The following is an 11,308-nucleotide window of genomic DNA, read 5'->3' on the forward strand; positions in this document are numbered from 1 at the left end:
GACATTGCTTCAATTGCCCGAGGGGTCCTCCTCATAAAATTTTCGCCTAAGCCAATTTCTTCAAGTGTTTTCCCTACCCTTCTAGTACTTTCATAGTTTCATGTCTTAAGTTTAAATGTTTAATCCAGTGAGAGCCTATCTTAGTTAATGGTGAAAAGTGTGGGTCCAGTTTCAGTCTTCTACAGGTCACCATCCAGTTAGCCCAGCACCATTTGTTAAATAGGGAATCTTTTCCCCACTCAATATTTTTAATTGGCTTGTCAAGGATCAGATAACGGTAGGTAGCTGAATTCCTCTCTTGGCTCTCTATTCTGTTCCATACATCTACTTCTCTGTTTTTGTGCCAGTACCAGGCTGTTTTGATCACTACCGATTTATAGTATAATCTGAGGTCTGGTAACGTAATTCCTCCTACTTTGTTTTTGTTCCTGAGTAATGTCTTTGCTATTCGAGGTTTTTTCTGATTGTGTATAAAATGAAGTATTATTTTTTCTGTCATCTTTAAAGACATGTATGACAGTGGAGCTTTAATGGGGATTGCATTAAAATTATATATTGCTTTGGGTAGCATTGACATTTTAACAATGTTGATTCTTCCCAGCCATGAGCATGGTATGTTTTTCCATTTGTTAACATTTTCAGCTATTTCTTTTCTTAGAGTTTCATAGTTCTCTTTATAGAGATCTTTCACATCCTTTGTTAGGTAAACTCCCAAATATTTCATCTTCTTTGGCACTACTGTGAACAGAATAGAGTCCTTGACTGTTTTTTCGGCTTGGCTGCTGTTGGTATATATAAAGGCTACAGATTTGTGAGTGTTGATTTTGTAACCTGAGACACTGCTGTATTCCTTGAGTACTTCTAAGATTTTAGTAGAAGAATCCCTGGAAATAAATATTTTTTCCACATACATGTGAGTCTTCCTGTAAGATAAAGTTATAGAAGAGGAACTGCTGAGTCTAAAGGGTTGCCAAGTTGCCCTTCATAGCGGTTGGACAAATTTAGTCTCTCCCAGGCAATAGACAGACATCTATTTGTGTGAGAAACAAAGAAGTGAGCAAAGGGAAGAAGGAGCTGGTGTGATGCCCTTGTCCAGTAACAGGGGCTTGGCTAGTGGAAGAGAGAAGCACAGCATGAGATCTGTCACTCCAGGAACTCCTTTCTGACCCAGACTCCAGGAACTTCACTTGGAGCCCTTTGGAGTTAAGGAAGCAAAAGCACAAATGAAAAGAGAGCTCTCTGATACACTTGGGTCTCACAAGAGGGCAACATGAAAGTGGAGAGCGGTGAGGCTTGGTCATGGGTCGCCACCAGGCTTGGGTGGTTTGAAGAGTAGCTGTGCCCAGGAACTGTGCCCAGGGGAGACTCAGTACGAGGCTAAAGTGGCTGTGCTGACCAGCAGCAGGAGGGATACTATAGATGCGTGACTACTGGAACAAGCAGCAGTGCTGCTGGGTACACCAGGTGTGGCAGCTGGGAGCACATGTGAGTCACTGCCTCGGGATTCCCCCAAACACTTGGGGGGAATATTGTAGTACACCGGGTCTGTTCCCTGCAGTAGCAGAGAAGGGAAGGGCTAGTAGACACAGGTTACACAATGCATGTACAGAGGCTGTCATTTCTATATCTTTGCCTCATAAACTAGGGCAGGCTTCTGTTTATCAATCACAAAGCAAAATATTCTTCTTGAGTGATATGATACATCTCTAGCAAACCAGGCTGTACCTCAGTTCTTTTTACCATCTGATATTGGGTTTCCTGTCTTTCTCTCCCTGTTCAGCAAGGGGCCTCCTGCAGTTAGCCTTGCTCTTGCTTAGAGCGACATTCTCTGTGCCTGCTTTCCCACATCCACCTTCCACCTTCCACCTTTGATACATGGTAATGAAGCTATGTGTATGACCAGACTGTGTCTTTCCTACTGTGTGTTAACGAGATGGGCTGCCTTCCTTCACAAAGTTTTGTTTTACGTTCCACTGTGTCTTGTTTGTGCCGTTCCCCTAATTTACACCACAGAGATGCAGTCATCACCAATTAACACGAATCAAGGGCCCCCTGGATGCCTGGCTGCATAGGGACTAATTTAATATTCTCTTTGTTTCAGACATCAGGTGGCTGCTTCAAATGAATTTTTAAGTATCTCAGTGATGATGAGGAAGAACAGACACATCAGTCAGGATTCAGGAAGACTTGGCTTTGCAGAAAATACTTCAAGGAAAGCAGCAAGGACTGATGTTAATATTTGAAAGCTTAAAAGAGGTATACTTTTATTCAGTCAACAAAAGACAAAAGTAAAAAAAAAGCTCTATATTCATTGTTTCTGGAAGAAGCCTGGCAGCCTTCCATTCAGACATCTGCCCTTTGATCATCCCATTTTCCTCCTCACTTATTGGAGTCCTTCAGTCTCCAAGGCTGAGTCTGAATATTTCCTCCTGAGGCTTTTTCTAATCATCTCTGCCCTCAGGGATGACTCCCTGCTCCCAACTCCTGTCTCCCTTATTATTTACACCTCTCATTATACCATTATGGAATAAATAGATGCACAACCTTCCCAAGTGTATTCCAGAGAACTTTTCGGACAATCTCTTTCTTTCCCTATTCTCAGCATCAGCACACTGTTCTGCAAGAAATATTTATCGACAATGATGACAATACTCTTTTAAAATCAGATGGAATTTTATTTTAAAAAATGAGGGCTGAAGGTTTGGAAGCTAAGATTCATGAGCATTTTTAATAAACGTTTTCTAACCTAAGCGCAGTATATACATCTTTTTGAAGAGGGAAGACACTGGGGGAGGAAGAACGTCACTGGAAGAAGACAGCAGTATGTCTTTAGAGAATCAGTAACTCTTTAAAAAATTGCCTAAACTATGTTTATATTTTGGCCTAACCCTTTTGATGTGACAATAAATAGTGCAACGTGGCTGTGGGTTGTAGGAGCTGATATTCAGCAGAGTCGATCTGAATGCAGGGAAAGAAACATTGGCTCTGTTCGACCTTTCCGAACGAAGGTCTCAAGTTCGTTCCACGACAGCAGGCGCCTGGGCCCCGTGCGACGCCTGCGGGCAAACCCAGCCAGCCCCACGCAGATCTATTGTCGCGCAGGAGCCTGGTACACAGGGACACTGCTCTCGCGGACGAAGCTCCCGCGGGCCACGTCCGTCCCAGCTCCCGGAGCCCCATTGGCCAGCCTTTCGCCCGCCATCTGTATTAGCAATTCCGATTTGGCATGGGAGGTGGGAGCCTTCCTTTCGGGCACTGATTGGTTGGATTGTAATGACGCTAAGGGACTTTGATAGTTTCGATTGGTCCTTAGGCTCAAAATGGGAGGGGATAGAGAGAACTACAGGGCTCAAGGCGGGGAGCGCGGAGTGCGCCGGCGCGTAGTCTGGGACGCCGGGCCGAGGCTTTTGCCAGGGAACCGGCTGTTGTCGCCCCGCCCCTCCGGGGCTACCTGTCTGGTTAACTGTCGGGGTGGCGGGGGCTGCAGCGCCGGGCGACATGCCGGTGCGCTTCAAGGTGAGGCATCCCCGGGTCCGAAGGAGTCTGGGGGGCGGCGGGGCGGGAGCGCGGGCCTCGCCGGCTTCTGCGCGGCCCTCGGCCCTCAGGAGCTGCAGCCTGAGGCCGCGGCCGGGGGAAGTGGCTGCACCCGGCCTCCTCTCGGCGCAGACGTGTTCATCTGGGAGGACTCCGAGGAGTGGAGATGGGACGAGGGCGTCTATAGTGGGAACCAAAGCGACTTCAGATTGGGACACCTGTGACCCATTTAGTTAGCATTTAACCCCCTCTTCCCTTTAAAATTTTAAGGCCTATGTGTCTTTTAAAGGCTTGAGAAATGGGGTCCTTAGTGAAGATGGTATAAGACATACACATTTTGCATAGTCGTGCATTTGTTTTAGGGTTTGTTAAAAGTTCCAGGTAGCTGTCTGAGGCCAGAAGCTTGTAGCGTAGCAGGTGACCACAGCTGACTATTTAAGGTTTGAATCCAGAATGAGAGGGGAATTTGTCTTTGGTAAAGTTGACCAAAATATCAATAGTTACCAGGCATAATACATAGTATTGTGTACTTGAGGAGGATAAATCTATAGTGATGAGAATGTAGTTTGTCACTGGTTATCAGACAAGAGCTTATTAGCTCTGGAATCAAGACAACCAGGAAAGAATAGCCTCTCTGAGGCTGGAGCTGGATTCGGGTTACTGTGGCATCTGCCTCCAGTGGTAGGGAGGATTAAAGGATCTGTGTGTGAGCTGCTTAGTATAGGGTTGGGTAAATATTAGCTCTCTTAAGGAGCTTGTCTGTGTATAATTATCAATCTTATGATTTTCAACTCTCTTTAAAAATGTCTGCTTTAAAATAACATTGATTAATTGCATTGGACTCAAAATGTACTTTCATTACAGGGGCTGAGTGAATACCAGAGGAACTTTCTGTGGAAAAAGTCTTACTTGTCAGAGTCCTGTAATTCCTCTGTGGGACGAAAGTACCCATGGGCTGGACTTAGATCAGATCAATTAGGTAAGTTGAACTCAAGTTATAGCCACTTGAGTAAACCTTGGACTAAACTTACAAAATGATTTGTTAAAATTTCAGAAGGCCTCATTGACTTGTTCATTTATTTAAAAAAAATTTTATTGAGGGTTTACTGTGTGCCAGGACCATTCCTGTCTACTGGGAATATAACCCTGAACCAGACAAAGTCCCTTAATTGTGGAGAGGAAACAGTAAATAAGTAACTCAATAAATAAACAAGGGGATTTCAGGTTCTTATAAGAAATTTTAGGGAAGTGTGATGGATAACGGGGGGAGGGATGAATTGGAAGGAAAAAAAAACTTTATAGCATTAGGAAAGTCTGTTTTGAGGAGGTGATATTTGAGCTGAGATCTGAAAGCTGCTAGAAATCTGGGAAGAGTGTTCCTAAGGTCTTAAGGAAGGGAAGCTTAGATTAAGTAGCTTGTCCCAGGTTTGCAGCTAGTGAGTGGCAGAACCATGATTTGAAATCAAGTCGGTGTGACTTTCAGAGGTTGGGATATTCTTGCCGTCACACAAGCTCCTCTCTGTATCTTTGGGAAGTCAAGGCCTGGGCCAAAGTTTCCCAGCATGTAGTAGAAGAGAAAGCAGATGGATTGACTTCATTGTACCTGCCTGTTTATTTCTCCTTCTTTAGAATATTAGATCTCTCAGAGTAGACTCTGTCTCTCTCATCACCTTGTTCCTACCTAGTACCTAACACAGGGCCTCGGAACACTTTGCTGCTTGTCGAAACCAAGTTTTGAATGAATGAATAAACCTGATTTGAATTCACAATAGTGTGTGACCTCAGGCAAATTGAGAGTATTTTGCTAAGTGGGATTTTAGGAAGCTTACTTGCATAGGATTGCAGGGAGGGATTAAATGAGATGTTGCCTGTTAAGGGCCTCTTGCATATTCAAAGATAAGTGCTTGATGCCCCAAGGGCGATGTGTGTTTGAGGAGTGGTATGTTAGCCCCTCCAGTGTGAGATGTTTGGAGCTAGGAAAAGATGATGAATGGGTTGCCAAGCCAGGGAAGTTAGTGAGTTGAGAGAGGTTTGGAGAACAAAGGGGACTGTGGGCTGGCACGGGTGGAACCACAGGACTGTTCTCTTGGGCCTAATGTCAGAGACTGGCAGGGTGCTCTGCTGATACCTTCTTTTTCCAGACAACTAGGTAGTCCATAAATTTGAGGCACCATTAGATTAAGAGTCCAAAATAAGTCTCTTTAAGTGTAGCAGGCTCCTGAGGACTTACAGGGAACTGGTTAAATCAGGTAGTTGCCCCTATAATGTTTTGGCTTAGATCAGCTGCATCTGAGCGGAGGATAATGAAAGCAAAGCCACTTTGTAGCATGGAACATTATGAAGGAAGGCACGGTCTAGGGAGGAATGTGAGTAGGAATTTTAGGAAAGTGGAGGACAAGGCAAGAACTCCAGGATGTTCAGAAAGAAAGTCAGATGTTAGCAAGGAGCACCAGCAGTTTACCAGGACTGGCTGCACATTTCTCTTAACCTCCCCCACGTTCCCCTGGGGGTTTGCTGGTGCAGGGAGCCGAGGGCAGACCACTGGAGAATCTTCCCTTCATTCACTTTTCTACCAAAACCAGGCTCTATGTTAAGAGCAGAGAGAAGTGTAAGCAGTCATCTTTGAGTTTTTTTGCTAAAAGAATTTTTAAAAATTGTACCCACCTCACGTGTTTTTAAATTGATATTTAATATGTTTATCATAAGTTTTTGTGACTAATTCTGAAGGGTATAATTTCTGGTATATTACTGTTGTGTATAAATGTTTTACATGTATTTTTTTAAAATTTTGGAACTCATTTAGCTCATCCAACTTATGGAAAATGTTCATCATATAATTGGCAAAGCCAGCCTTCACTGGCAAACTAAACAGCCAAATTATAATTATTTTATGTTAGAAAAGAATCTAACTTTATCAATTCCACACATGCGTGCATATCATATGCCATCCCTCTTATACCTGAGTTTTAATACTGAGACAGGTGGATGGGGTGTGTGGGCTGGATGTGTGAGGCCCCGTTCCTTTGTTACTTCTGTTCCCTGCCTTCTCTGCTGTGGTATCAAGTATTTTCCCCCAGGAGTTATGCTTTCTTCAATTGTCTCTTTGTTCCCCCACCTGTGAGATTTAGTTGTATGTTGGGGTGAAGCACTGGAGTAAATTTCAGGCTGGTTGAGAGGTGTCTTTCTTCTATAAAAGAAAAGGGAGATTATGAAAGGGGAGGGGGAAATGGAGTTACAGATGGAGGCCCAGCTCTCAGGCAGCAAGATCAATGTCAGGCAGGGGCACATGTGCAGAGATGATCTGGGAAAGCTGTCTGTTTCTGCTCACCCCTAGAATGCCTTTGTGTGCGCTCCCCCCACCCCACCCCCGGACATGAACACCCAGTTTGAAGACCAGTGGTCTAGGGAAGCCTTGTCAAAGAGCGGGAAGCTTGGGTTCCATGACCAAAACATCCGCAATGGAGGCAAAGGGGCTCTGGGTCTACCTGGTGCTGATGTGCTGTCTCCTTTCCTTTCCCTTCTCTTCTGGTCTTAATCTTCCTTCCTCACCCTGCATGGGTCTTCTTTCTATTTAAAGAATGGCCCAGAATGAGGGCAGTATCTCATTCTGCAGAGCTCCTCTTACCTTGGTACAAGGTTAAGTTTTTGGACATTTGCTTTCCGGATAGAAATATAGAGAAATTGTATCTTAGCTTTTGTTAAAAAGGCTCATTCTTTTTAATTCTCAGGAAATCGAGGCAGATGTAGAACTAAGATCCAGCATAAAGACATCTCATCCTTTCTCTTCTTGGTCTGCTTTGTGAAAGAGAAGCTTTGTGAAAAGTTCCAAATTTTGACAGTACCAGGGCCATTGTTCTGTTAAGTAGCACAGGGAAGGTGATCAGGGATGAGGCAGCACGTACTGCCTGGCCTGCCAGGTCCTGCACGTTGTAATGCTAGTGACTGTTAGGATGACTTGAACATTGTGACCCCAATTTTTAATTTTTTGGTTATGGTCAAATTTTTAATGTTTAAGCAAATTAAGTATTTTATGCTGAAACACTGTACTTAATCTTTATCCTGTAATCTGAAGGCTATTTTGTGTATGTGTATAAAGATATAAATCTCAACTGAATTTTAAATTCCAATTCTCCCCCGATAGGTTTTGTTAAAAGTTGTCTTTGTAACTTTTTGCTTTGGTGGCTGCTGTTTTTATATGCTGTGTTTTGCAGGGATCACAAAAGAGCCAAGTTTTATTTCAAAAAGAAGAGTCCCTTACTATGACCCACAGATTTCCAAATCTCTTCACTGGAATGGAGCTATCGCAAAGAAAGGTGTGGTTGTCTCATCAGAGCCTGAAGCCCTGGAAACACTCAAATCACAAGAGGCAGAACAAAAAGATGTTACCCAAGAAAGAGTTCTCTCACTAGAAGCCTCCAGGGTTCCCAAAAGAACCAGATCCCACTCTACGGACTCCAGAGCTGAAGGGACTTCAGATGTTGTAGAAAATAATGAGAATGTAATAACAAACCGTGCACCAGTTAATGAAAAGGCGGAATTGGAACATTCTACGAAGGTTCATTCAGAAAATGTAGATAATGGGGTAGGCATATTCATTATAATTATTGTCGAAAGCATAGAATTCATGTAGGTTTCACCATCACTTCAGTAATACTACATTCGTGTTTAAGGTTTTCCACTGTTGTTTTCTTGTCAATGTCTATAGAATAGTTGATAAGCTGTTTAGTTATTGTAAATTAGTTCTGTTCTTAATACTTGCTGTTTTTGCTAGTTATACTAAGATATCCCTTCCCTGGTGGACCTCCTGCATCTGGATTTTATTCATCATCTCTCAGGACCCTCCCCCTGAGTCCTCAGGGAGAGCTCAAGTTGAGACAGAGGAGGGAGAGTAGCCCTTACTTCTGGCACGGGTCCAAGCTGGCTTCTGCTTAGCCCTTTTTCAGTTTCTTATTGTGTACCAGTAAGAACACAAACAGATCTCAGTTGACAGAATGCGAAAGGAAAGAGAGTCTGGCTGGCTCTCAAAGGTCTTGCAGTTCTGTTCTCTTGTGTCCCACTGGCCTGTGGCAGGTCCCTGCGAGCACATAAACCGGGCAACAGAGACCTGTGTGGGTCTCTGCTGCCCGTGTTTCCTTCTCCACTCCACTGTTTTGTCCCCATTTCGGGTCCACCAGTGACGGGAGCCCTGGAGAGGCATTTTGGAGTGTTGGAGAAGAATCCACAGCTTGCTGGGAAAGCCAGCAGGACAGGGCAATCGAGGAGGTGATGTGTGAGTCTGGTGGGCAGGGATACGTGTCCAGGAAGCAGTGTGTACACAAGGCAGGCACTGAGGTCTTGGTAACAGGTGTCAATATGACTGACCATACGAAGGGCCTGCAATATTATCTTTTCCTGGGATGCTTAACAGTCCCTTGACACGGAGGAATTTTAAATAGACACTTTAAAAAGATTATTTATAACTGGTTCTCAACCTTCCTAATGCTGCTGTGTGTTTTCATTGTTAAAAAGGGGTTGCGACCCACAGGTTGAGAACTGCTGATTTGTAAGTTGAAAAAAGTTTTCCTGTACAATAATATGCATACAGTTAACAATACTGTAGTGTGTACTTAAAAGTTTGTTAAGACGGTAGGTTTCATGTTCTGTGTTTTTTACCACGATTAAAGTTTGAATAGAAATTTTTAATGGCTTTGAGTGGATATTTTTTTTTTCCCCTAACAGTTGGATAGAGTTCTACGTAAAAAAGCTGGATTGACTGTCGTTCCTTCACAAAATGCCTTGAGAAATTCTGAATATCAAAGGCAGTTTGTTTGGAAGACCCCTAAAGAAACTGCTCCAGTTTTTGCAGCCAATCAGGTAGTTTAACGGATGTAATACATTTTTGAGTGTGATCATCCGATCTAGTGATGTAGAGCTAAGAGCTGAAAGGAATTAGGGACTTAGGGAGGCCTGGAGGTAGGTTCTAGAAAACTGAAAATGAGAGTTTTGCTCCAATCGTCCTGTTACTTATGACTTATAGTAGTAATATTGTGCTGTCCTAGGCTACTGATGATCATTGTCAGACCCATCACATGTACTAAATATGAGGCAGGGCAATGAAAACTTGGACTGGTAAGTTTTTGCATGCTGTAAGACTTTTTTGTCTATTAAAAAAAGATCATTAAGTTGATTTTATTCTAAAATGTGTTTAGTTGACTAATACTGCATGTGTTCTGTCTTTTAAAAAAGGCATAAGTGCTTTGGATATTTATTTTAACAAATACAGATTACGTTGAAAATAGCACAGACACAGAATATTATTCTTTATCAGATGAACAGTAATAGGAATTAAGAGCTTAACTCCGTAAAATTCAAAAGCTATGATGATGTGAGGTCAGGCTTCATTGTTCTCCTGCCCAGTTTCCTGTTGAGCTACCGTTGTAATAGACGCTCTGTTGTTGTACTGCCGTTCCCTGGTAGTTCCCGGCTTAGGTAGAAAATACCTCCACTTAGATATCTCCAGAGGCCTGTGACAGCTTGGCCTTTTCTTTCCCTCAGTCTTTGTGTATTTACTGATAAACACATATACACATACTCAAATTCGTTTTCTCTTGTATGTCAACATTTATTTGTGTATTTTGTATGCCCCTAAGAACTGAGAGGATAATTAGATTCAGCAAGACAATAAGTCATATTATATTACAATGAAAACACCAGTGATCTTATAAATTATGGCAGCTTTGGGCTTAATTTTTATTGTGTTTTAAAAATAACTTAGAAATTTATGTAACATTTTAAGAACTTATGAAGTAACATAAAGCGATATGTATCCTTTAAAAAAGGATACATAGGATCACTCATCCTAGTAAATAGGAGGAGTACTTGTGCTTGCTCACAGGTGTTCTTAACTAGTAAGTGTACCTCAAAAATTACTTACAACCTGAAAGTTGTGATTGTTCAGTTTTCAGAACAATCACAACTGTTCTGAACAAGATTGTTCAGTTTGACTTTTAAGCCAGAGCTGATTCACATGGCAGCCTGCCTCCTTGTCAACTTTTACAAGTCAGTGAAAGCATTGTATAGAAATATTATTACAGGATTGAAAGTACACAATAAAATAAATCACTAACAATATTTTTACTAGTAGTTTTTATTGCTTTCATTAGTGAGGGTTTCAAAGAATTTTTTTGGAAGCACATGCTCTGTTAGTTCAGGCGTATCAGTTTCAGTGTCTGCGGACAGAAGACTCAGACAGCGTTCTATGCTGGGCCCTTGACAGGTGCTGGTCTAGTTTATCAGATTTCTGTTTTCTGAAACAGTGTCTTATATTAATATGTACAGTCAGAACAGTCTTTGTGAGGAAAGGCCTTGAGGGTTATGCTTGTCTGGGTCTGATCTGTGTGAAGACAGATTATGACGCAGTAATGGACCTTGTTGGAGCTCCCTGTCTTTCCCATTGCTTTCCTCGTGATCATTGGTAACGTCCCATCAAATAGAAACCATATTGTGAAATATTAAGGATAAAAGGAAACATTTTAAAATAGAAATGTAGTAATTGTCAGAATTTTTTCCTCTAAAAATGCTGAAAATAAGCAAAGAAAGAAAACTATACAAATTGAACTTACAAGAAATGGTAAGAATTTCCTGTTGTTGCAGCATGAACGAAAAGTCATGTCAAGGAAAGAAAGAAGACTGCAGCAGCATCAGAGCTGCCGACAGCTGGCTCAGGGTCATGCTGCAGCGTCAGAGCTGCCGACAGCTGGCTCAGGGTCATGCTGCAGCGTCAGAGCTGCCGACA

The 11,308-nt window shown here is 42.6% G+C and overlaps 1 protein-coding gene across 3 annotated transcripts in view; it reads left to right on the forward strand.

Annotated features, from left to right (window-relative positions):
• The first annotated feature begins 3,360 nt into the window (after positions 1-3,360).
• MDM1 (Mdm1 nuclear protein) overlaps positions 3,361-11,308 on the forward strand; it is a 27,830-nt gene continuing 19,882 nt past the window's right edge. For 2 of the 3 annotated variants that reach the window (XM_023517932.1, XM_003797825.3), the window contains exons 1-4: positions 3,361-3,516; positions 4,399-4,513; positions 7,746-8,116; positions 9,253-9,387. In XM_023517932.1, coding sequence (XP_023373700.1) covers positions 3,499-3,516; positions 4,399-4,513; positions 7,746-8,116; positions 9,253-9,387 — 639 coding nt within the window. In that variant the 5' untranslated portion in view covers positions 3,361-3,498. The remainder of the gene's footprint in view (positions 3,517-4,398; positions 4,514-7,745; positions 8,117-9,252; positions 9,388-11,308) is intronic. The other variant, XM_003797826.3, reaches the window with a different exon arrangement.

The sequence above is a fragment of the Otolemur garnettii genome, unplaced genomic scaffold (genome assembly GCF_000181295.1).
Source record: "Otolemur garnettii isolate 467f Iridium unplaced genomic scaffold, OtoGar3 scaffold00125, whole genome shotgun sequence".
Classification (NCBI taxonomy): domain Eukaryota; kingdom Metazoa; phylum Chordata; class Mammalia; order Primates; family Galagidae; genus Otolemur; species Otolemur garnettii.